This window comes from Plecotus auritus (assembly GCF_963455305.1).
Source record: "Plecotus auritus genome assembly, chromosome: 10".
Taxonomy (NCBI): Eukaryota; Metazoa; Chordata; class Mammalia; order Chiroptera; family Vespertilionidae; genus Plecotus; species Plecotus auritus.
In genome coordinates this window covers 15,615,139-15,641,790 of record NC_137785.1, presented here as the reverse complement: position 1 = coordinate 15,641,790, position 26,652 = coordinate 15,615,139, and the positions used below count along the sequence as shown (strand labels likewise).

Below are 26,652 nucleotides of genomic sequence, written 5' to 3'. Positions count from 1 at the left end.
AAAGTAGCCGGCTGCATGGGCGACATCTGGCTCGAAATAGCTGGTCAGCAAGGTGTGAATAAGCTTTTTAAGGCATCTTTCATTACTTAATTGTATTTTATTTCAAGTAATACTTAGTTGATATTTTGATTATTGAGACTATATGAAATTTGAAGAAATTTCGAATTATTCATATTCCCAGGATATAGATAACTGCTAACACTTTAATGTGTTTTTTTCCTCCAGGGTTTATGTTTATTTACCTACATTTTACAAAACAGGTGTCATGCCCAGCTGGCATTACTCAGTGGTAGAGCATGGACCTATGAACCAAGAGGTCACATGTGCGGGCTCAATCCCCAGTAGGGGGCGTGCAGGAGGCAACCGATCAATGATACTCTCTCACTGATGTTTCTATTTCTCTCTCTCCTTTCCTCTCTGAAATCAATAAAAGTATTTACATTTTAAAAGGTGTCATAGGTCTTTTCCCCCACTCCTTTGCTTTTTACTTTGGAAATTTACCAGTATAGTCAAATGCTCTAAGAATAGGATAACATTCCATAGAACCATCACCAAGCTTTAACCCTCGTCAATATTTGCTAATCTTGTTGCATCTAAAAACCTTCTGCCTACTCCTCACCCCCATCAAGTTTGCAGAAAAAAGGAAGAAGGTGCCCACGCTCACCTAATAGTATAGAATTCAGACTGACTCTCCTAAAGACTGACTATCCAAATACCGACTACCCAAAAGCAAAAAGGCAGCTTGGCGGAAAGGGCTGCCCGCAGGAGATTGGGAAGTGTAGTCCACAGGGTGAGAGATTGCCTTTAAAGCATGCACACACAAGTATACAATTCAGCATTCTATGATTGGAAGTATTTCGGCTCCAGGAAAGCGGGGTTATGGAATTCGTTCCGGATCCGTAAACTGTGAAATACAATCCAGACTCTTGGTATAACAGCCGGCACTTCCGCCCTAGGAAGGCGACGAAATGGCCTGGGAATTCTGGGAAGTGTAGTCTGGGAACACTGTAGTTGGATAATTTCCGCTCCAGGAGGCTGAGGCTGTGTTCCAGCTCCCGTCGGGAATTCTGGGAAGCGTAGTCCAGGAGGTCTCTGTAGGCCGAGTCACTTCCGCCCCAGGTACTCGAGGCCGCGGCCTTCATTCCTCTCGGAAAGGTGAGCGCTCACCTCCCCGTGTGCCTCTCCCCGCGCCCACACTGACCTTCCTTCGCTTTGCTGTGGGCCAGTGGTGAACAGGCCGTCCACCGCGAGGAAGAGAGCCCACCTGCGGCGAAGGGCGGGCTTGTGTTCCCTTTGAATGAGCCTGCGGGACTGCGGGGCGGTTCGCGCATCCCCGCTTAGGGCCCAGCCTGGGTCGTACCGCGCTGGGATGCAGGGCCTCCCGGGTTCAGTACTTTCCCACACAGTTTCCCGACCACCGGCCGGCGCTTCCGTTCCTAGCGAAATGCTATTCGGAGAGCATCTTAGTGTCTCTGACTGCGTTTCCTCTTCAAGTTGGTGTTAGTGTGTCTACCTTATTATTAAAGGTATTTTGAGAGTTAAATGAGAGTGGCGAAGTGAAAGACCGAAAGCCTGTCTTTTGGGACAAATACGTCTCTTGTTACCAGCACTTTGTCATTTCCGGAGAAGCGCCGAGTTCCCTGAAAGCTTGTGTGAACCCGGGATGGGGTCGGCGCTCCCTGGTCCTGCTCTGATCTCTGAAGGAAGCGGGGCAGTACCCGGATTTCTAATAATGCTTTTCACTTTAATTTTTGGAGAGCAGTCACGCCTGGCTGTTGCCTGGGATGTCCACTGCTAATGAATACGGGAGTTGATGATTAAGTTCTCATTTCTCTCCGCCCCTTTTCCATCCTAGCCTGGACTCCTTAAAAAGGGCTGCAGGGAGGAGGCGAGGACCCTTTGGCTCCTGGCGGCAGAGCCTCAACCGAGTAGGATTTAGCGTATTTTCTTCCTCTTCGATCTCTTAGGGGAGGAGAATTTCCTTCACTCATCCGCAAATTCTTTTGCTTCCAAGATGCCAGGATATTTGTTGAATAATGCAGGAAGGGATGGGGTGTACTTGGCATGAGTAATATCGATAATGTTTAAGCATTAGGTGCTAATATTATTCTAGGAGTTTTATATACATTAATATTTAATCCTCATAAGAGCCCAATGGAGGTCAGGGGTACTACTGTTCTTCTGTTAAAGATGAGGAAACGGAGACACTGGAGCATAAATTGTCCTAAATCACTTAGTAAGATGCTGAGCTGGGATTTGAATTGAGGCAGTTTCCATCTATTGTCTTAGTTCTTAACGTGTTTAGTATCTGCTTGAGAAGGCATGTTTTGATTTTTTGTAGAGGGCCATGAAAGCTGTGTCGGTGAGCTTTGAGTTTTTGATAAGATTTTTTTTTTAATTATCTGCAATTTAATTGTACTTTATTTGAAATTATATTTATAGTTCAAATTCTGATTATAGAAGTGATTGCACATTTTTAAAAATTAAAATAGACAAAGTATAAAGAAAAAGATTTAATTATTCAGGACCACAGGATACAGAGATAACAGTAATACTTTAATGTTTTCCTGCTCCATAGATTTTTGGATTTTTACTTAAGTTTTACAAAATAGGTATCATAGGTTTTCATTTCCCTTGAAGTGTATACTATGGAAATTTATAATCATAGCCAAATGTAATAATAAAATAATGAACCCCTTTGGAGCCATCACCCAAATTCAACCCTTGTTAACATGCCAATCTTGCATCAACCCCTCCCCTCCAAATTTTCATGTTTCGGTATTTTTTTTAAAAAATATATTTTATTGATTTTCTTACAGAGAGGAAGGAAGAGGGATAGAGTTAGAAACATCGATGAGAGAGAAAGATCGATCAGCTGCCTCTTGCACATCCCCTCCTGAGGATGTGCCTGCAACCAAGGTACATGCCCCCGCCTGGAATCGAACCTGGGACCCTTGAGTCCGCAGGCTGACGCTCTATCCACTGAGCCAAACCGGTCAGGGCAATGTTTCGGTATTTTAAAGCAAATCCCCAACGTTGAGTCAGTATGATAGTGATTGATTTATTGCCATAATTGTTAAAAATGGATTATCATACTTCGTTTATATCCAAGACCAAGAAAAGGATATGCTGGCAGCTACTCTAAGGTGTTCAGGCTTTGCCCCTTGGGGAATGGTGCTTGAGAAGGCGAGGGGGCACTTTGGCGAGGGATGGTGATGAATCTTGTCTTCTCATACCCAGTTGGACTTACCTGTGTCTTGTGGCTCTTTGCTTCTTATTTCTCTCCTTCCACACACTTGACAGTTCTTCTGTTGCTGGGAACAGCCATATCGTCCTGTGTGTGCCAGCTTGAAGTACACGGTTGGCAAGGGTTTGCGGTTAGAGTAGGTACTCAAAAGATAGCTGGCATGAGGGGTCCGCAGTTCAGTTTCTGAAATTGAAATTAAGTAGCAAAGCAGAATAGAAATGACCCTTGGAGCCGAAACCGGTTTGGCTCAGTGGATAGAGCGTCAGCCTGCGGACTGAGGGGTCCCAGGTTCGATTCCGGTCAAGGGCATGTACCTTGGTTGCGGGCACATCCCCAGTGGGGAGTATGCAGGAGGCAGCTGATCGATGTTTCTCTCTCATTGATGTTTCTAACTCTCTATCCCTCTCCCTTCCTCTCTGTAAAATATCAATAAAATATATTTAAAAAAAAAAAAAGAAATGACCCTTGGAGATGTTCCTTAATCTCCCATAGTATTAATGAGCTATGGAATTTGTTTTATTTCATTCTATTTCAGAGAATTAAAAAGTTCATGAGCAATTATTTTGATGATTTAAAACCAATTTCCTCAGAACCACATTGGTAGAAATGAGAACAGCTGACATTAATACTGTGTTTTTTGAGCGAGGCAGTGTTTCCAATGGTTTACAGATATTAACTTACTTCTCATAAAAACCTGATCTTCATTCTACAGGAGAAAAAAGGGGTGTTTTTTTAAACAGGTATCGTATAGTAAAATTGACTCTTTTTTCTTTTATCTAAAAATTCTATTAATTTTAACACATTGCAGATTAATGTAGTTACCACCATCATTGGATACATAACAGTTCCATAACCCCTCAAAACTCCCCTCCTATTTTCCCTTTATAATCACCCCTTGCTATCCTGGTACCAACCACGAACAACCACTATAACACTACAGTTTGTATTTTTGAGAATGTCTTGTAAACGGACTCATGTCAGACTGAACCTTTTTTTTAAAGGAAACAGCACCCAGTTTTTGTCAATCACACTCTTTAAAAAATTTTTTAAAATATATTATTTATTAATTTTTTTAGAGAGAAGGGAAGGGAGAGGGATAGAGAGATAGAAACATTGATCGGCTGCCTCCTGCATACCTCCCCTGGGGCTCAAACCCACAACCTGGGCATGGGCCCTGACCAGCAATCAATCTAGTAACCTCTTGGTTCATGGGTCGCCACTCAGTCACTGAGTCACACCGGCTGGGCAGAACCTTTTTTTTTAATGTTTTTTTATTGATTTCAGAGGGAGGAGGAGAGAGAACCTGCACACCCCCTACTGGGGATCGAACCCACAACCTGGGTATGGGCCCTGATCTGGAATGGAACTGGTGACCTGGGTATGGGCCCTGATCTGGAATGGAACTGGTGACCTGGTTCATGGGATGATGCTCAACCACCTGAGCCACACTGGCCAGGCCAGATAGGACCTTTTGAGGCTGCATTCTTCTTTTTTTTTTTTTCTGGTGAGTTTTATTTTTTTTTAATTAAATCTTTTTTTGTTGAAAGTATTACATATGTCCCCTTTTTCCCCCCATTGACCCCTTATAGCCTGCCCCACCCCCTGTCCCACCCTATTGTCTGTGTCCACAGGTTATGCATATATGCATACAAGTTCTTTGGTTGCTCTCTTCCCACCCACCCTCCCCTGCCTTCCCTCTGAGGTTCAATAGTCTGTTCATGCTTCTGTGACTCTGGGTCTGTTTTTGATCATCAGTTTATTTGGTTCATTAGATTCCACATATGAGTGAGATCATGTGATACTTGTCTTTCTCTGACTGGCTTATTTCTCTTAGGATAATACTCTCCAGGTCCCTCCATGCTGTCTCAAGGGATAAGAGATCCTTCTTTTTTACTGCTGTATAGCATTCCCAGGTGTAAATGTGCCACAGCTTTTTTTATCCACTCATCTACTGATGGGCACTTGGGGTGTTTCCAGATCTTAGCTGTTGTAAATTGTGTTGCTATGAACATAAGGGTGCATACATTTTTTCTGATTGGTGTTTTGGGTTTCTTAGGATATATTTCTAGAAGTGGGATCACTGGGTCACATGGCAGTTCCATATCGGATTTTTTGAGGAAACGCCATTCTGTTTTCCATAATGGCTGCACCAGTCTGCATTCCCACCAGCAGTGTACTAGGGTTCCCTTTTCTCCACATTTGAGGCTGCATTCTTTCAGTAGAATGTCTTTGAAATTCATCCAAGTTGTATGTATTAGTACTTCATTTGTTTTTATTACTGGTTAGTATAGTAATTACTAGAGGCCCCGGTGCACAAAATTCGTGCACTGGAGTGGGGGGGTCCTCAGCCCGGCCTGAGCCCTCTCGCAGTCCGGGAGCCCTCGGGGGATGTCTGACTGACAGGGAGCAGGCCTAAGCCGGCAGTCAGACTTCCTTAGTGCTGCCGCAGAGGCTCCCCCCACCTCTGCTGCGCTCGCCAGCTGTGAGCCCGGCTTCTGGCTGAGCAGCACTCCCCCTGTGGGAGCGCACTGACCACCAGGGAGCAACTCCTGAGTTGAGCGCCTGCCCCCTGATGGTCAGTGCGTGTCATAGCGACTGGTCGTTCTGCTGTTTGGTTGATTTGCATATTAGCCTTTTATTATATAGGATGGACATACAATAGTTTATCCATTCACCCATTGAAGGCTATTTGTGTTGTATCCACATTTTGGCAGTTATGAATAGGCTGCTGTAAACATATGTGTACAAGTTTTTGTGCTTATTTCCCCAAAATACATAATCAGGAATGGGATTGCTGGGTAACATGGAAAGTGTGTGTTTAACTTTATAAGAAACAGCCAAATCGTGTAATGACTTTTGAGACTTCCAGTTGCTCCACATCCTTGTCAGCAATTATTCTTTTTTTTTAATTTTATTTTAGACATTCTAATAGGTCTGTATTGGTATCTCATTATAATGTCCATTTCCCTAATGATTAATGATGACCATCAGATATATTTTCTCTTCAGCTTTTTTGCCAGTATTCCTAGCTGTAAAAACTGTCCCAATCTCTCAGGTTATTATGAAGATTAAATGAGGCAATTCCTCTAAAGCACAGGATTTGGTTCTTCTTACCACCTTTCTGCTTCCTCATTTGCCCCAGGTGCCCTCTGACCTGAAATCTCTTGGAGTACTCTGATTAGCTCTTAGTAGCTAGTACAGCTCTATCATCCTCCAAGGCTAAGATCAAGCCACATTTTCTCCACTGAGCCCATTCCAGCCCCCTCCCTTATCCAGTCTGGGTTTGAGGGCCCCTTCCATGTTCTCCCAAAGGACCCTACTTAAACTCTCCTCTGTCATCTATCAGTGTGTGGTATAATTGCTAATTATCTAATTGTTCTCTCACCCTAGGCTCTGAGCAAATAAAGATCTGAAATTTATAGCCCTTTTAGAAGGTGATCCATAAATGTTGGGTAAGTGAAAGGAAACAACTCTTTTCATTGCTAATTATGTGGCCAAGTTAATACTTGTTCTTAGTAGTTATGCATACATTTTGTGGCTTCTATAGCAGTGGCCTGTGGGCAGGAACTGGGAGGGGTGGGTACTCTACTAGGGAAGCAAACCTCCCACAGTGGGGCTAAAAGGCTCTGCCTTGCCCGGCCAGCATGGCTCAGTAGTTGAGTGACGACCTACGAACTGGGAGGTCATGGTTCGATTCCCAGTCAGGGCACATGCCCAGGTTGCGGGTTTGATCCCCAGTGTGGGGCACGCAGGAGGCAGCCAATCAATGATTCTCTCTTCCTCTCCCTTCTTCTCTGAAATCAATAAAAAATAAAAATAATAAAAATAAATAAAAGGCTCTGCCTTATTCGTGGCCCATTTTTTTAGTTCTTTGTTTTTCACAGATGATCTTGTCGTTGCCTGGGAACAGTAAATAAGGTAAACAATATTAAATATCTGTTAAGAACATTGAATTATTTTGAGGAAGAACCCAAGTCCTTCCAGGGGTTGAGCGCTGAGCCAACACTTTTCAGAGTTGAAAAATGGAGTAGCATCATGGGCTTTTTAAATCTTTCGTGCTATCCTTGTGGGAAGAGGGTGTGCTATTTGAGGCTTCTCCCACTTTAGGAAATATATTTACCAGCCATTAAACCTTTTAAAGGATGGTCTCAGTGTTTAAACATATGTTATTACTCAGGCCACAAACCAAATTATTAAGTAAGAAGCCATAATCCCTGCCACCTAGATGTCTTACAAGACACAATTGCAGGGACAGTTTTATAATGGAGAGTAGTATCTGCTTTTCTGCAGCTACAAGATAATAGGAAATGTTGGCATGTTTTCCACTACTCACGCATATGTTCCTAACAACAATCATAATGTTGGTGCTATTATCCTAATGTTGTGGATCACAGACATGAAGCATAGAGAGGTTTATTCATTTAACCATGTATTTAAATATCTATAGCAGTGTCAATATATAGTAAATGTACAGCCAAAATATAGCTATGTCAGATCTTAAAAGGAATTGTCAACAGAGTCCACTTTTTTTGTTGTTGTTGACCCTCATTGGAGGATATTTTCCCCATTAATTTTAGAGAGAGTGAAAGGAAGAGGGCTGGGGAGAGGGGATAGAGAAACATCCATGTGAGAGAGCCACATCAATTGGTTGTCTCCTGCACCTGTCCAACCGGGGTGGGGAACCAGCAACCCAGGTACGTGTCCTTGATCAGAATTGAACCCGAGACCCTTAAGTTCTTGGGCTGATGCTCTAGCCATTGGGAAATGCTGGCTAGGACAATAGAGTCTACTTTTTATTTTTTTATTAATATATTTTTAATGACTTCAGAGAGGAAGGGATAGGGAGAGCGAAAGAGAAACATCAATGATGAGAGAGAATCTTTGATCGGCTGCCTCCTGCATGCCGGCCACTAGGGATCAAGCCGGCAACCTGGGCATGTGCCCTGACCGGAATAGAATCGTTACTTCCTGGTCTGCAGGTTGATGTTCTACCCCTGAGCCACACCAGCCAGGCCAGAGTCCACTTTTAACCAGTACATTCCTCCACTTCTCCTTTCCCACATTTCTCAGGATCAGAAAGAATACCTCAGGAGCCACAAGTTGTGTGAGGACTTCTGGGTACAGCCTGGAGGCTGTCTCATGCACTCAGGCATCCTTCCGAATAGCCTAATGGTAGCTGGAATCCAGCACACACTCTGCCTGCTAAGGTGTATGTGGCAGCATCTGCCTGGGGGAAGGGACAGCCTTTTCCAATTTGCACAAAGATCTATTTCCCTTTCTCCCATGGCTTCTTTCTTATCTTGTTCTGCCTTTCCCTAGGAAAAGAAGGAGAAAATGACCAAGTTCCAGGTGAGTGGCATTTTTATTTCTGTCACTTAACATGTTATTTCATTTCTCAGTATGTGGATACCTTTTTTCTCTCCCTCAACCAGTATAAAGAATGACACTAGACATTTAATACCATTTATAAGGCATGCTTTTTGTTTCATTTGAAAATTTTTTTCTTTTAGCTTTTTTTAATCATTTTATTTCACAAATAATAGCATAAAAGAGGCTAGAAATTTAAAAAAAAAAGAAAAGAAAAACCCACAAGCTATTACTCTGCTTACAAATCATCTTTTTCCTCCCCTCCCCACCAGTGGTCATTTTTCATGTGCATTCATAACTGTACTTGAAGTAATAGATGCAATTTTGAATTGGTTTTTATTTTCAGTTAAAATTATAGCACGTAATTTTTGTCATCTACTATTACTTCAATGAATGTTCTAGCCCCCGCTCTTTAACTGTTTCCCATTCACAAATTTTTAAGTTCTCGAGGATTCTTGCAGTTTTGCACAGCAGTATCAGTTTTCTACATATAATCTTTACTAAAAAAGTAATTCTGAGAGAATTCTAATATAATTTGTCCTTGTTCCAGGGACTTAAAACTAAAAAGCATGTGTGTGTTTTTTTGTCCCTAAGGTAGTTTGTAAAAAGATTACCTAAAAATGGTTTTGTCTCACAGGATCATACTGAATGAAGATGAACTCAGAAAAAAATAGTGTTAGATGTTTTCATACAAAAAGAGCTAGTTACATCCTTTCGCCCAGGAAGGACCTGAGGCTCTCTATGTGTATGTCTGCTTGCATGCCTTTATGTGTTTCATCATTCATATATTTATTTTATTAGAGTAATATAGGTACTTAATTTAGTCATAAATAAAGTACCTGCACTTTATTCACTGCTTTGACGGGGACTTAGAATCGTCTGTACTATTATCATGAACATAGAGGTTCATGTATGTTCAGGTCCTCCTCAGGTTCTTACAGAAGATAAGCATGCGGCCCACTCCAAAGCCTTTCGCATCTGGATTAAGAATATCAGACATACTAATTGGTATAAAGAGAAGCAGAAGCTTTTAAAACCATCCACCGTTCTCATTCAGAGACCAAGACCTGAATTTGTGATGTTTGGAGTTCCAGCCAGAAATGCAGAATTAAACAGGTCTCTATTGAAAAAATTTAACTTTCCTGCCCGGCCAGGTGGCTCATTTGTTTGGAGCATCATCCTACACACCAAAAGGTTGCGGGTTTGATTCCTGGTCAGGGCACATACCTAGGTTGTGGGTTCAGTCCCCTGTCAGGGCACATAGGAAGGCAACCGGTTGCTGTTTCTCTTGTTGATGTTTCTTTCTCCCTGTTTCTCCATGCCACTCTCTAAAAATCAATAAAAACACCCTTGAGTAAAAATTAAAGAAAACAAATCTTTAACTTTCCCTATAGCAAAAAGTTACAAGACAAATAGCAAAGTAAAATGAAAAATATTTATAGCAAACATGGACAAAAATTGGCCCCCAAATTAGCATTATTACAAAACAAGAACCAGAGATAACCAGCAAATAAATAAAAAGAGAATGATCTTCATTACTAATAAATTTTGTGAAAATGTTATGAAATGACTGCTTTTTACTTCCCAAATTTACTTCTGATATTATCAAAGAATTTTTTTTTAAAGTATTCATGTCCAGTGTTGTCCAGGGTATAGAGGTTTAGGAATTTACACTTTTTGGAAGAAGAATAAGTTGGAAAAACCTTTTATTTAAAAAAAAAATTGTTTTTATTGATTTCAGAGAGGAAGGGAGAGAGAGAGAGAGATAGAAACATCAACGATGAGAGAGAGTCATCGATCGGCTTCCTCCTGCATGCCCCCCAGTGGGGATCGAGCCCACAACCCGGGCATGTGCCCCCAACCGGAATCGAACCCAGGACCCTTTAGTCTGCAGGCTGACACTCTATCCACTGAGCCAAACCGGCCAGGGCTGGAAAAACCTTTTTGAAGGAAAAACCTGCTGTTAAGATTTTAAAACTTTAAAGATGATTCTTCAAAATTACCAATTTCTACTTTTTGGAATTTATTTTAAGGAGATAATCAATAGATTTCCAGGAACTGAGTTCTCTGTGAAAGGGGATTTTTGCAAACTGTCTATAATAGATAATCTGAAACTAAGTAAGCATGCATTATTTGTATATATCAATATATTCTAGACCATCAGTTCCTTGAATGACTATGCAGCCCTGAAATGGGATGACAATAATCACAATAATAGCTAACACTTACTGGGTTTTACTATGTGCCAAACACTGTTCCTAAGTACTTTGCCTATAGTCACTCATTTTATTAACAGTGCCCTAAGGTATAGGCATGAGAACGCATGAGGAACTTGTCTGAGGCCACACAGCCAGCATCACATTCCAGTGTGAACACAGGCAGAGCTGGGCCCGAGCCACAGCACCATAAATGCTGCACGCTCCAGATGGCTACAGAGTTTGGTCTACGTACTTAAACCATCAGGGTGACTGGTGCCTTGGAAGTTAACAAATAAGTGGAGTGTGTGTGTAAAAGGGAAAACAGACTCATCACACAGGGGAGAACTAAATCTTCTCTGGAGCATTATTGATAAAATTTAAAATATTAGCAGCTCACTAAACAGATCTCATGACAAACCAATGGGGCAGGGCCACAATGTGCTCATTTATAGTTCAAAGGACAGAAACATTTTGCCTTTGTCACACAGGGATTATTAGGACTTTTAGCTGCAATAATGTCACAATTATTAGATGACATTATTTATTTATTTATTTTTAATATATTTTATTGATTTTTTACAGAGAGGAAGGGAGAGGGATAGAGAGTTAGAAAGAAACATCGATGAGAGAGAAACATCGATCAGCTGCCTCCTGCACATCTCCTACTGGGGATGTGCCCGCAGCCAAGGTACATGCCCTTGACCGGAATCGAAACTGGGACCCTTCAGTCCACAGGCCGACGCTCTATCCACTGAGCCAAACCGGTTTCGGATAGATGACATTATTGATAAAATTTCAAATATTAGCTCATGGCCCTAGCCGGTTTGGCTCAGTGGATAGAGCGTTGGCCTGTAACTGAAGGGTCCTGGGTTAGATTCCAGTCAAGGGTATGTGCCTCGATTGCAGGCTCCCAGCCCTGGTTGGGGCATGGGGGAGGCAACCAGTTGATATGTCTCTCTCACATCGGTGTTTCTCTGTCTCTCCCTCTCCCTTTCCCTCTAAAAATCAATGGAAAATGTATTCTCAGGTGAGGATTAAAAAATAATTAAAAATAAATGAATAAATAAAAAAAATATTAGCTAGTGATGCAGCAGAGTTCTACGAACTTCCCTATAGCTGTGCTGCCAAAAGGTAGCAATTTTAAGTATTAGGATTTCTTTTCTTGCAGCCCTTTTGATGGATGGAATTAGCCGTGTGGAAGGCAAATAGAAAGCAGCTCCTTAAATGTGACTCAGGTGCCTCAGAGGCCAGAACACTTTCCCATACTTAGATTTTCTCATTGCTGCTCTTCTTCCATAAACATAGTCTGTGTGTGTTTGGTGTTGTAGGAGCCGGTGACGTTCAAGGACGTGGCTGTGGTCTTCACGGAGGAGGAGCTGGGGCTGCTGGACCCGTCCCAGAGGAAACTGTACCGAGACGTGACTCTGGAGAACTTCCGGAACCTGGTCTCAGTGGGTGAGGACGGTGCCCTCTGTAAAGTCAGTGTCAGCCTCTTGGGTGTCTTTATGTGCTCAGCTGTTTAAAGCTCTGGGACCCCTGCCTTCATCCTCTGGGCTTGGGCATCTAGGAGTCCTCGTAATCCCCGTGTGACCAAGGCAAGACGTTTCTGTCCTTTGAACTGTGAATGAGCACGTTTGGCCCTGCCCCATTGGCTTGTCATGAGATCAGCGTAGTGAGCTGCTCCAGCTTCTTTGTTTCTCAGGGTGTCAGTAACTGTTTGCTAACTGGACTTTTCAGACGTACTCTGTTTCTTGCTTTAACAGTGTATTTGTAAGTAACTTTGACTTTAAAGTTACAGAACATTTACAAAAGTAAATATAGGGAACAAGAACACCCATTTAGCTTTTACCCAGATCCCCCTGAAATAACATTTTACACCTTTGCTTTATCATTTATGCTCAGATTCTTTCTCTCTTTTTTAAAAATACATTTTTATTGATTTTAGAGAGGAAGGGAGAGGGATATGGAGATAGAAACATCCGTGATGAGAGAGAATCATTGATAGGCTGCCTCCTGCACACCCCCTACTGGGGATCGAGCCCACAACCCTGGCATGTGCCCTTGGCCGGAACCGAACCCAGGACCCTTCAGTCCACAGGCCGATGCTCTGTCCACTTAGCCAAACCGGTCAGGGCAGGATTCTTTCTCTTTTATAGTTTATGTATATTCATGTAAATGTATGTATGTTCATAACATTTTTTTTCCTGAACCTTTTGTGGGTAACTTACATACTCCATCTCCCTTTATCTCCAAATACTTCAGTGTATATGCAGAGTTTGGGAGTCCCCAAGAGTACACTCTCTCAGACACCAATTGCAAGTTCCGGGGTCTCCAGTAATACCCTGAGGCTTGATAATTAGCTGGAAAGCCTCTCAGAACTCACTGAAAGCTGTTATACTCATGGTTACAGTTTATTACCTGGAAATGAAATAGTCCACCAAGGGAGGCGATGCATGGGGCAGAGTCCAGGAGAGTCTCCAGCACAGGCTTCCAGTCGTCTTCTCCCAGTGGAGTCGTGGGCAGCACTAACTCTTCCAGCAAAGTGTTGGACAGTACATATGGTGTATTGCATCCGGGCCTTGGTGCCCAGAGTTTTGTGGGGGTTGGTCAGGGAGATGTGGTTGGACACCTGTGTGGCTAACCTTAGTTTCCAGCCCCTCTGGAAATCAAGCTGATAGCACGTGGCCCAAACGCCCACCATAGTCACATTGTTAAGCTATCTGGTCTGGCCCACGGCCTCGGGGTAAGAAAGACACTCTCATTGAGTAGGACATTCCGAGGGCTCCGAGACCGCCTCCCGAGAGCTGAGGGCAAAGACCATACTTCGCTTTGGGCAAGGTTAATTCTTTGCTGAAGAGTATATTTTGTAGAAGTAAGAATATTTTCCTACATATCCCCAGTGCAGATATAATACTTTTATCCATTCTATCATTTATGCTCTAATTTTATGAACAGAGTCCATTCTCATAGCATTTTTTCTCCCTCCAGAGCAAGATCTAGTCTAGGATCTAGTCAAGTTGTCATGTCTCTTTGACCACCTTTAATTAAGAACCTTTCCACAGCATTTCTTTATTTTTTATGGCAGTGACATTTATTGTTACCTGTTCCCCAATTCTGATAGAACATTCCTAGTCTTTCCTCCTAATGAGATCCAGGTGATCCTTTCTGGCTGGCACTCTGCATTGGGAGCGGTGTGTCCTTTTGAGGCATCACATCTTAGAGACACACCACCTGTCCCTTGTGGGCGATTTTAATTTGATCATCGTCAAGACACTGTCCAGTTTCTCCACAATAAAATTACTGCTGTTTCCTTTTGCAATCATAGGCAACACTTTTTAAGACCACACTAATATTTAGCATCCAATGATGATTCTTGCCTTATTCAGTCTTTACCACGATAGTTACAAAATGATGTTCTGACTTAGTACTTCCCTCATATTTAGCAGTCAGCACTTGACGTTCTACAATAAGCAAATTCATTTATTTGTTATTTATAGGGGCTTGTGAAATTTTTTAAATATGACTTACAATTTACTGCTATAATAGCTTGGTACTAAAATTGTCCCCAACCTGGCCAGCCTTTTAAGTTGACTCTTGTGCCCTTGTAATATGCCCGTTTTCTTTTAACGCTTCCTTATGTTAATGCTCATGTTTTCCTTTGCCCCAGCTCTGGAATCAACCACTTACTTTATTAGAGAATGGTATTTAACACCAAGGTCTGGGTGTTAAGAATTATCATTGTCATTTTGTTTCTTGGTCTCATGGGATAGAGCCAGGAGGTAGGGGTGTGTGTGTATGTGCATGCACGCACATGTTCATATACATAACATATAAACTACATGTGAATATGTACATGTGAATAGATGTTCAGTTTTATTTAAAATAAGAGAGACATTGATTAAAATGTACTTGAAATACCATTTCTGACCCATGAGATTGGCAAAAATTAAAACATTTTTTGGGCAAAGCTGTGGGAAATAAAACAACTTTCATGCATTGAAAGTAGTAGTACAAAATGATACAGCCACAAAGGAGGGGAATTTGACAGTATATAACAAAACTATGTGTTAACCTGCCCTGGCCAGTGTTAGTGGTTAGAACCCTAGCAGTGGTTAGAACCTGTGCTCAGAAAGGTTGCGGGTTCCATTTCCTGTCAAAGGGCACGTGCCTGGGTTGCAGGTTCACTCCCCAGCACAATGAATGTGGGAGACAACCAATCGATGTGCCTCTCTCACATCGATGTTTCTCTCTCTCTTTCTTTCTTTGTCTCTCTTTCTCTCTCTCTCCCCCTCCCTCCCTGCCACTCTAAAACAAAATCAATGGAAAAAATATCCTCAGGTATTAACAAAACCAACAAGAAAATAACAAAAAAACTATGTATTAACCCTTTTCTAGCAATTCACTTCTAGAAATTTTTCCTGAAGAGAGCAAAGTACAAAGGACCATTAATAGCATACTATAATTTCTTTTTTTTTTAAATATATTTTTTATTTATTTGGGAGAGGGAGAAAGAGAAAGAAACATCAATGATGAGAGAGAATCAATGATTAGCTGTCTCCCGCACACCCCACTGAGGATCAAGCCTACAACCCGGGCACGTGCCCTGTCTGGGAATTGAACCTTGACCTCCTGGTTCATAGGTGGACATTCAACCACTGAGCCACTCTGGCCGGGCACATACTGTAATTTCTGTAAAGAAGAAGAAATAAGTAAATATACGTATCTCTATCTTTTTTAAAAAAATTTCTTTATTGATAAGGTATTACATATGTGTCCTTATTCTCCCATTACCCCCCACCTCCCATTCATGCCCCACCCCCCTGTTGTCTGTGTCCATTGATTAGGCTCATATGCATGCATATAAGTCCTTTGGTTTATCTCTCCCCCTTACCCCCACTGTCCCCTACCTCCCCTGAGGTTTGACATTCTCATTGATGTTTCTCTGTCTCTGGATCTATTTTTGTTCATCAGTTTATGTTGTTCATTATATTCCACAACTGAGTGAGATCATGTGATATTTATCTTTCTCTGCCTGGCATATTTCAATTAGCATAATGCTCTCCATCTCCATCCATGTTGTTGCAAATGGTAAGAACTCCTTTTTTACCACAGTGTAGTATTCCATTGTGTAGATGTACCACAGTTTTTTAATCCACTCATCTGCTGATGGGCACTTAGGCTGTTTCCAAATCTTGGCTATGGTGAATTGTGCTGCTATGAACATAGGGGTGCATATATCCTTTCTGATTCGTGTTTCTAGTTTCTTGGGATATATTCCTAGAAGTGGGATCACTGGGTCAAATGGGAGTTCCATTTTTAGGTTTTTGAGCACGTATCTCTATCTTTATAAGAAGAAACGCAAAAGGATTAATCGAAAAATAACCAAGTTTTTATGGGGGGTGGGGAGTAACAGTGTGGAAGGAATGTGGAAGAGAATCACACCTCTTAGAGTATAGCTTCTTATCTAGTTTGGACTTTAGAAAATATGTTAGTTCAACACATTATAAAAATTAAATTAGAATGCAAAGGGATGATAATCTAAAACTAAAATAAAAATGAAACAAATGAATTCAGTTTGCAATTAATAAATTGCAATTAATACCATAACCAGATTGAAGAGAAAAGAAAGAACTCATATAAGTAGCTAAGGGAACACAGTATATAACAATATACCCTTAGTTTTAGGTACAGTGAGAGGGGGAGCAGAGAATGAATTACAATCCTGAACATTTCCCAATGGGTCTGCTTTTATAGTGACATATGGAAGAAGCAGTTCTGAAACTGTTTTACATGTATTTATTTATTTATTTAGAGGCAGGAAGCGAGGGGGGACGAGATATTTGTCATCCTACTTATTTATGCATTCATTAGTTGATTCTTATATGTGTCCTGACCCGGGAAAGGAACCCTACAACCTTGGCCTATGGGGATGACACTAATCAACTGAGCTGAAACTATTGTAGATGTAGTATAGGTGCCGAGGCAATTCAGGGGAGAGGTGCAATCTTTTCAGCAGGTGGAGCAGAAACCTTGGACGCCTATATGCATCTGTTTGCATGTCTTACACCTCACACAAAAAATTACCTCAAAATAGATAAGAGATCTAATGTAAATCTAAAACTATGAAACTTCTAGAAGGAAACAGGAAAAAAATCTTCATGACCTTCAAAGAGTTCTTAGATGGGACACCAAAAGCATGATTCAGAAAAGAAAATGATAAACTGGACTTCAAATTTTAAAAATTTTGCTCTCCTTGCCTTTTTATAGGGACTCAGCTCTTCAAACCAGACCTTATATTCCAGCTGGAGAGAGAAGAAACGCGTTTGATGGTGGAGACAGAAGCCCAGAAAGATGGGTGTTCAGGTGAGAACTGTCCAGCAATAACCCAGCAGCCAAAGGGCCCCTCCTCGAACAAGTCAGAGCATATCACGTCTCTGTTTCACCTCTGAAGGCTTTCCATTCACACGTGGTAGAATCTAAAGTACTTACCGTGGCTGTTAGGCCTTCAGATTTCTGTGCCCTCGCACCCTCTAGCTTTCCTATCTTCCCACGGTCTCTTGTTTGCTATTCATTCTGTTCCAGCTACACTGTCCCACTGCTGCCCCCCAGACCTATCATTTACGCTTCTGCTTCAGGTTCCTTGTCTTGGTTTTCTCTCTGCCTTCAGTGAATGAATTGGTTAATAGACGCATTGTCTTCACTGTCACCAGTCCTCCCTGAGATAGCTAGCTGGTAGGTATAGAATAAATCAGTGTAATCAAAGGGTACTCCAGAATGTTATTTTGTCATCTGATGAATGCTTGTCCTAATTCTGTTTAGGTGTCCTTGAATATTCATAGATGGGTAGCCATTATTCCTAAAAGATTAAGAATCACTAATTAACTAGAATAAATATCAAACATGATCAATGCCAACATTATAATTGCGCTTCCCGTGCAACAATTTCACATGAGACAGTTTTGCATTGGCGATAACTTCCTTATTCATATGCCCAGCTCTTTATCTTCCCCTTCTATCCTGCTCCCCCTCCCATTCTCTAACCCCTATATAGTCTCTGTATTTAACTAACATTTTGAAGTAGACCTTTCAAGTTTGACATTTATGTGAGCACAAACATCCTGGTAATGTTTCTTCTACTCTGATCTCCTTTTCTGTCCCAAGTTGAATGTCATTCCCTACAGTGAAAAAGAGAAATAGCCGAGTTTCTCTGCCCCTGACCCACATAACCTTGTTTTTGTTTTCATAACATTATATATTTTTCCCTGTGGACTGAATTAAAACTAATTCTAAAATGATAGCTTTGTGGCATGAAATTGGATGTTGGAGCCATTGTTAATGTGGATAATTTGAAAAATAAAACTCTTACCACAGCCGGTTTGGCTCAGCAGATAGAGCGTCAGCCTGCGGACTGAAGGGTCCCAGGTTTGATTCCAGTCAAGGGCACATGCCTAGGTTGTGGGCTCAATCCCCAGTAGGGGCTATGCAGGAGTCAGCTGATCAATGATTCTCTCAACATTGGTGTTTTTATCTCTCCCTCTCCCTTTCTCTCTGAAATCAATAAAAATATATTTTTAAAAATATGAAAAATAGAACTCTTCTTCTCAAGCTCACATGAAACATGGACCATAAAACATACTTTAACAAATTTGAAAGAATAAAAATTATAAACGTTGGCTCTCAGACCACAATGGAATTAAGTAGTAGGTATTAGTAAATTAAATTACTGGAAAATCCCCAAATACATGGAGATTAAACAACACTTTTCTAAATAACACATGGGTAAAAGAAAAAACTCTCGAGAAATTAAAAAATATTTTGGACAAAATGAAAAGGAAAACAACTCGGGATCCTTTTCCCCCTCCCTACGTGGGAGTCCATTCTGTGGGGCTCTTCCCTCTCCCCATGTGGGAGTCTGTACTTGTTCTTCAATAAATCTCCACCTTTGCTATAAAAAAAAAAAAAAAGAAAAAAGAAAAGAAAAGAAAAGGAAAACAACTTATCAAAATTTTGGCATGCAGCAAAAGCAGTACTTAGAAGAAGATTGATTCCATGCATTAGAAAAGAAGGAAGTATTCAAACATCTAAGCATCCACCTTAGGAAACTAGAAAAAGAAGAGCAAATTGAATCCAGAGTAAGCAGATGAAAAGGATGAGAATTGGGGCAGAAAGCAATAAAATTGAAAATAGGAAATCAGTAGAGAAAACCAGTGAAACCAAAAAGTGGTTCTTGGAAAAAAGATGCATAAAATTGACATGCAAATGTAGCCAGGCTAATTAAGGAGAAAGAGAGGACACAAATTACTAATATTAGAAATGAAAGAGGAGACATGACTTTAGAACCCATGAGCTTTAAAAGGATATTAATAGAATACCATGGCCCTCGCCGGTTAGGCTCAGTAGCTACAGCATTAGCCTGTGGACTGAAGGGTCCCGGGTTCAATTCCAGTCAAGGGCACGTGCCTTGGTTCCAAGCTTCTTCTCGGCCCGGGCCTTGGTCAGGGTTTGTGCAAGAGGCAACCAATCGATATGTTTTTCTTACGTCGACATTTCTCTCTGTCTTTCCCTCTCTCCCACTCTCTAAAAATCAATAGAAAAATAGCATTGGGTAAGGATTTTTAAAAATAATAAAAATAAAGTAGATTTTAAAAAATAAATAAAAATAAAATAATATTTCTGAACAAACTCTCTGACCACAAATAATAACCTAGATCTGTGGTCGGCAAACTGCAACTCGTGAGCCACATGCAGTTCTTTGGCCCCTTGAGTATGGCTCTTCCACAAAATATCACGGCCTGGGCAAGTCTATTTTGAAGAAGTGGCGTTAGAAGAAGTTTAAGTTTAAAAAATTTGGCTCTCAAAAGAAATTTCAATCGTTGTACTGTTTTGTTTTGTTTTTTTAAATATATTTTATTGATTTTTTACAGAGAGGAAGGGAAAGGGACAGAGAGTTAGAAACATCGATGAGAGAGAATCACTGATCAGCTGCCTCCTGCACACTCCCCACTGGGGATGTGCCCGCAACCAAGGTACATGCCCTTGACCGGAATCGAACCTGGGACCCTTCAGTCTGCAGGCCGATGCTCTATCCACTGAGCCAAACCAGCTAGGGCCAATCGTACTGTTGATATTTGGCTCTGTTGACTAATGAGTTTGCCGACCACTGACCTAGATGAAATGGACTAATTCCTTGAAAGACAATTTGCCAAAATTTACACAATAAAAAAGAATCAATATGAATAGGCCTGTATCTATTAAAGAAATTGAATCAATAATTAATAGCCTTCTAAAACAAATTTAGAATTAATTCAGTTGTGAGAAAAAGAAGTAGAAACAGACAAAAGGTCCAATAAGGTAAATATGTTCTGTTAAAGCAAGGTAAGCCTCAGATGTGGTTAAGAGTGTAACCCACACAGCAGCTTAAGTATGAGTCTATAATGAAAACATTATTGTTACTGTATCCTCTGTCGAGAAAATGCCTTAATTTCTCTTACTATCTAAAACTGTTTAAAACAGCTATTTTTAACCGGTGTGCCACAAGAGTTTTTAAAACAAGCAACACCTGACTATTTAGTTAAGAGCACTGACCTCTTTTTCCTTAAATTATCAAATAAAAAAATGACAACAGCCAACACAACCATAGCTGTTTGGTGTGAATGATCAAAATTATACCTGTTTTGCCCTAACTGGTTTAGCTCAGTGGATAGAGTGTCGGCCTGTGGAATCAAGGGTCCCAGGTTCGATTCCAGTCAGGGGCATGTGCCTTGGTTGCGGGCACATACCCAGTAGGAAGTGTGCAGGAGGCAGTTGATCGATGTTTCTCTCTCATCAATGTTTCTGACTCTCTATCCCTCTCCCTTCCTCTCTGTAAAATATCAATAAAATAAAATAAAAATTGTACCTTTTTTTTTGTCAGATAAGCAAAAAATATATTTTTTGGCATGCTCAAAGTAATGTCCATTGCTAGCTACACATTTCCCCCATCTTTCAGGTAATTTGTGGATACCGTCCCAATAGAACTTTACTTGTTTTGAGGCAAACCATTCAGAGACCCAATACATTGGGTTTTACTAGGTGTACCAGTTAAAAATGCGGATTTTTTTCAATAGATGGAGTTACACATATGTTGATATATATGTGATTTGATATGTATGCTGTTTTGTTGTATTGACAGCAAGCTTCAAAACTTCATATGTCAAATTTGCTGAAGGTGTTAACATCATAGATATTTTTACACTTAAAAATGTCGAATTCGTGCCAAAAAAAGAGCATTTGCGGGAAGTTTTAATTCATTACTTTATTTTGAAGAAAAGTGCTGCTGAAAGTTATCGTATACTTCGGGAAGTTTATGGTGAACATGCTCCATCTCAAGATACTTGTGAACGCTGGTTTAAACGCTTTAAAAGTGATGATTTCAATGTGAAAGACAGAGAACGTCCAGGTCAACCGAAAAAGTTTGAAGACCAACAATTACAAGCATTATTGGATGAAGATGCGGGTCAAACTCAAAAACAACTTGCAGAAAGATTAAACGTTGCTCAGCAAACAATTTCTGATCGTTTACAAGCAATGGGAAAGATTTTAAAAGAAGGAAAATGGGTGCCACATCAACTGAATGAAAGACAAATGGAAAACCGAAAAGTCATTAGTAAAATGTTGCTTCAACGGCACGAAAGAAAGTCTTTTTTGCATCGAATTGTGACTGGCGATGAAAAGTGGATTTATTTTGAGAATCCCAAATGCACAAAATCAGGGGTTGATCCAGGTCAACCATCAACATCGACTGCAAGGCCAAATCGCTTCGAAAAGAAGACAATGCTTTGCGTTTGGTGGGATCAGGAAGGTGTGGTGTATTATGAGCTTCTAAAACCAGGTGAAACTGTTAATACTGATCGCTACCAACAACAGATAATCAATTTGAACCACGCTTTGATCATGAAACGACCAGAATGGGCCAGAAGACATGGCAAAGTAATTTTGCTTCATGACGACGCACCACCTCATACTTCAAAACCAGTTAAAGACACGTTAAAAGATCTTGCCTGGGAAGTATTAACCCACCCGCCATATTCACCAGACCTTGCTCCTTCAGATTACCACTTGTTCCGATCGATGGCACGCGCACTTTCTCGGCAGCACTTCGAAACATATGAAGAAGTGGAAAGTTGGGTCTCTGAATGGTTTGCCTCAAAACAAGTAAAGTTCTATTGGGACGGTATCCACAAATTACCTGAAAGATGGGGGAAATGTGTAGCTAGCAATGGACATTACTTTGAATAAAGAACTTTTGATGTTTCTCTTGAAATTATGGTGTTTTGATTACAAAATCCGCATTATTAACCGGTACACCTGGTATGACATCTTCATTATTGAATGAATTAATACAGGACTGGAATGGCTGACTTTCTCAAACTCTAAAGGATTACTAAGAAGATATAAATTCTCCTTCAAGTGATGTCTTTCAGTGCTCTTTTGTAGTGCGTATTTTCTCCATCAAAAAAAGTTGATTTATTTTAAGTTAATATGTGATCTTTTCCATGAGAGCCTGAAACTAAATGAAATTACATTTTTCCTCTCTATGCCTTTAACATTAAAAACACTGGTCAGAAAAAACTTAAATCTCTTTTGTATATTTGAGAGATTCTTATGTCATAAATTTTGTATAAATTTCTATTGAAATTTGTAAGAAATTGGGCTTTCACTAACAAGCTGCTTTCAGGTCCTGAAGCCACCATGACAGTTCCAAAAGACACGACATGTTAAACTGTATCTTTTTGGATGAATATTGAATGTTTTTGATGATACCAAAACAAAACTATAAGCATTATGATTAACTCTAGCTAAAGGCCCAACTTTTTACATATAAGCTATTTACTTTATCTGACATGCCTTCTATAATATGCCTCATTTCACCTTCAGGTGATATAATATTAATAATGGAAGATTTTCTTTTGAGAAGCCAGAAACATCACTAAGAATTTTTTTAAGGACTGAAATCTTAAAAATGTGCCATAAGTGTTACCCTGGGATCAATGCAGGGTAGTTTCCAAGTAGAAAGTCACACACTCATCAGTATGGCCTTTTCCTTTGTCCTTTTACTAATTCAAAGATAAGGAGGGGCTACAGGTAAGATTTTGTGTGAGAAAATATATAGTAACATAAAGGTTATTTTAAATATGTTTTTTGGTGGTTGTTTTTTTTGAGAGGCTAAGGGAGACAGGGAGAGAGATAGAAAAATCAGTGAGAATAATTGATTGGCTGCCTCCTGCACGCCCCCTACTGGGAATCTAGCCCAAAAGCTGGACATGTGCCCTGACCAGGAATTGAACCATGACCTCCTAGTTCATGGGTCATGTTCAACCACTGAACCACACTGGCTGGCTAAACGTTATTTTAGAAAGGAAAAAGATTCTCCTGGCCATGTGGCTCAATTAATTAGAATGTCATCTAGTACACCAATAAAGGTTGCAGGTTTGATTCCAAGTCATGGCACATACCTAACATGAAGGTTAGATCCCTGGTCGGGGCAGGTACAGAAGGCAACTGATTGATGTTTCTCACATTAATCTCTCAGAAATAAAAAATTTATCCTCAAGATTTAAAATACCTATAAGAATAAAAGCATAATATGCTAATTAGACCAGACAGCTGAACTACCTTCTGGATGAAGCCAGGGTGCTGTGAGGGCCAAGGCAGCCACTGCGGCTGCGAGGGCTGAGCCCCTTGCACAAATTTCATGCATTGGGCCTCTAGTATAAGAGTCCCTAAACATTAACTTTACAATAAAATGGTGCAAGCCAACAAAACTCAGTGTTTACTGAGTTTTGTTTGTTTGATAAGTTGCCTTAAAGGACACCTACAGGTGCCATGAAATTTGGCTCTGCTTACCTCCCTCAGTCTCCATTTTTTCTGATGTCTTTGAAATTCTGTCTCTGTTTCACATTCTGATCTGCACCATGGCCCTTGGTAATTGTGAGATATCCTTTGAAAGGAGTTAAAGCTGATAAAGGCTTACAGTGACTTAAAAGAACTTATTATTCTCATGATGATAAATACCTTATGAGAGATAGTCCACATGATGCCTCAAACATTGATTAAAGATCTATATTTGCCATCTTCTGCACAGAATTTAACAGACAAACTCAAACATTATCATGCCCATGTGCTAGAGATAAAAGAAGAAGTTATTATCAGGACAAAAAGGATTTGTCCACTTGAAAAATATTCTAATTTGAGACTATCCCCTTCTGTTTTTTCCTTGGCATCTCCAGGCAATCCATGATAATGCGTATGGTTTTACTAAACCTTTGAATAGGGCCACCACGTTCAATATCCAGCTGTGTTGCAAGTCCTGACTTTGAAACATGTATCCCCAATTATATGAATTCTACTTATATTCCTGATGTAGCCAAAGAAGAGCCATTTTCTTAAAAAAAAATAAAATAAATAAAAAAAAAAAAAAATATATATATATATCCATTCTATATAATAAAAGGCTAATATGCAAATAGACTGAACAGCAGAACAACCGAACAGCAGTCACTATGACACGCGCTGACCACCAGGGGGCATGCGTGAAACATGGTGGGCATCGGCTGCAGTGGGATGGTGGAGCAGGTGAGCGGGGGTGCCAGACCAAGGCAGGGTGCCAGTTGCTGTCATCAGGGCGAGCCTCTGGTGGTTACTGAAAATTCTTCGCTCCCACATGCGGTCCCGCCCAGCGCTTGCACCCGCTGCTGGCACCAGAGCCGCTGCTCACACCCGCTGCCGGTGCCCGGCGCCAGTCCCCATCGCTCGGTGCCATCAGTGGGTGTTAGCAGTGGCTGCTGGCTCTGATCACCCCTGATGGCTTCTCCACCTCCCCCTGCTCCTGAGGGGCGATCGAGGCAGCAGTTGCCACTTGCACCTGCTGACAGTGCCGGCCCCGCTTGCACCCACTGCTGGCACCGGCCCCAATTGCTCCGTGTCTTCAGCAGGTGTGAGCAGGCCGGTGCCATCAGCAGGTGGGAGTGGCAGTGGCGGGAGCAGGTCTGCCTGTAGACAGGAGACTGGGGGGCCATGGTGGGAGGGGCCAGGCGGGGTCGTGGAGGATGGGCTGAGATCTGCCCCTGTACCTATCGCAACCTCATGGCCCACAGTTCCTTTCAAGGTGCATGAGTTTGTGCACTGGGCCCCTAGTGTGTGTGTGTGTGTGTGTTTATTTTTTTTATTTTTATTTTTATTTTTTTTAGATAAACCTTTATTCAGATTATTACAATTGTTTCTCCTTTTTCTCCCCATAGCTCCCCTCCACCCAGTTCCCACCCCACCTTCTGCCCTTACCTCCCCCCCACTGTCCTCATCCATGGGTGTATGATTTTTGTCCAGTCTCTTCCTGAACCCCCCCATACCCCTTTCCCCCTGAGAATTATCAGTCTACTCCCTTTCTATGCCCCTGATTGTATTATATTCACCAGATTATTCTGTTCCTCAGGTTTTTAATTCACTTGATTTTTAGGTTCACTTGTTGATAGATATGTATTTGTTGTTCATAATTTTTCTCTTTACTTTTTTCTTCTTCCTCTTCTTAAAGAATACCTTTCAGCATTTCATATAATACTGGTTTGGTGGTGATGAACTCCTTTAGCTTTTTCTTATCTGTGAAGCTCTTTATCTGACCTTCAATTCTGAATAATAGCTTTGCTGGGTAGAGTAGTCTTGGTTGTAGGTTCTGGCTATTCATCACTTTGAATATTTCTTGCCACTCCTGTCTGGCCTGCATAGTTTCTATTGAGAAATCAGCTGACAATCGTATGGGTGCTCCCTTGTAGGTAATGAACTGTTTTTCTCTTGCTGCTTTTAATATTCTCTCTTTGTCTTTTGCTCTTGGCATTTTAATTATGATGTGTCTTGGTGTGGTCCTCTTTGGATTCCTTTTGTTTGGGGTACGGTGCGCTTCTTGGACTTGTAAGTCTATTTCTTTCACCAGGTGTGGGAAGTTTTCGGTGATTATTTCTTCAAATAGGTTTTCAGTATCTTGCTCTCTCTCTTCTTCTGGCACCCCCATAATTTGGATGTTGGTACGCTTGAAGTTGTCCCAGAGCCTTCTTACACTATCTTCAACTTTTTGGATTTTTTTTTTCTTTTTGCTTTTTCGGTTGAGTGTTTTTTGCTTCTTTGTATTTCAAATCTTTGACTTGATTCTTGTGTTCCTCTAGTCTGTTGTTGGGTCTCTGTATAATATTTTTTATTTCAGTCAGTGTATGTTTAATTTCTAGTTGGTCCTTTTTCATATCTTCGAGGGTCTCGTTATATTTATTGGCCTTTTCTAGGATATTTTTGAAAAGCCTTATACCCATGGTTTTGAATTCTATATCCAGTCGTTTGTTTTCCTCCATTTCTTTTGTTTGTGATCTGTTTCTTTGATGCCGCATTTTCACTGCGTCCCTGAGTTGGTAGGGTAGATTTGTGTGCTAGGTTTCCTATATGGCCCAGTGGGTCGGCCTCCCCAGTTAACCTGAGGTGGACACTCTTGGTGCACCCCTTTGTGGACTGTGTGTACAGCCTTGTTGTAGTTAAGTCTTGATTGTTGTTGGTATCACTGGGAGGAATTGACCTCCAGGCCAGTTGGCTGTAAGGATCAGCTGTGTCTACGCTGGGAGAAGTTCGGTGCTGGAGACAGCCTTATAGGATTAGACTTGCCAAATTGCAATAGCCTCTGTGCTCAGCTTGGATGGGGTGGAGTCTCAGGGTGGAGCCTCAGGGTGGAGCAGACAGTCTTGGCTTCCAGTCAGCCTTGCCCTTGCGCGCAAGCGCGCCTGCAGATCTCTGCCTTCCCCGGCTCCCGAGTCTCCGCCCGAGAGT

The 26,652-nt window shown here is 41.2% G+C and overlaps 1 protein-coding gene across 2 annotated transcripts in view; it reads left to right on the top strand.

The window, feature by feature from the left end:
• Nucleotides 1–1,041: 1,041 nt before the first annotated feature.
• ZNF112 (zinc finger protein 112) overlaps nucleotides 1,042–26,652 on the top strand; it is a 31,743-nt gene continuing 6,132 nt past the window's right edge. The window contains exons 1-6 of one of the 2 annotated variants that reach the window (XM_080643757.1): nucleotides 1,042–1,155; nucleotides 6,638–6,699; nucleotides 8,567–8,596; nucleotides 12,141–12,267; nucleotides 17,080–17,175; nucleotides 20,984–22,111. In XM_080643757.1, coding sequence (XP_080499883.1) covers nucleotides 8,582–8,596; nucleotides 12,141–12,267; nucleotides 17,080–17,175; nucleotides 20,984–22,089 — 1,344 coding nt within the window. In that variant the 5' untranslated portion in view covers nucleotides 1,042–1,155; nucleotides 6,638–6,699; nucleotides 8,567–8,581 and the 3' untranslated portion in view covers nucleotides 22,090–22,111. Of the gene's footprint in view, nucleotides 1,156–6,637; nucleotides 6,700–8,566; nucleotides 8,597–12,140; nucleotides 12,268–17,079; nucleotides 17,176–20,983; nucleotides 22,112–26,652 lie in introns of those variants that run through there. The other variant, XM_080643756.1, reaches the window with a different exon arrangement.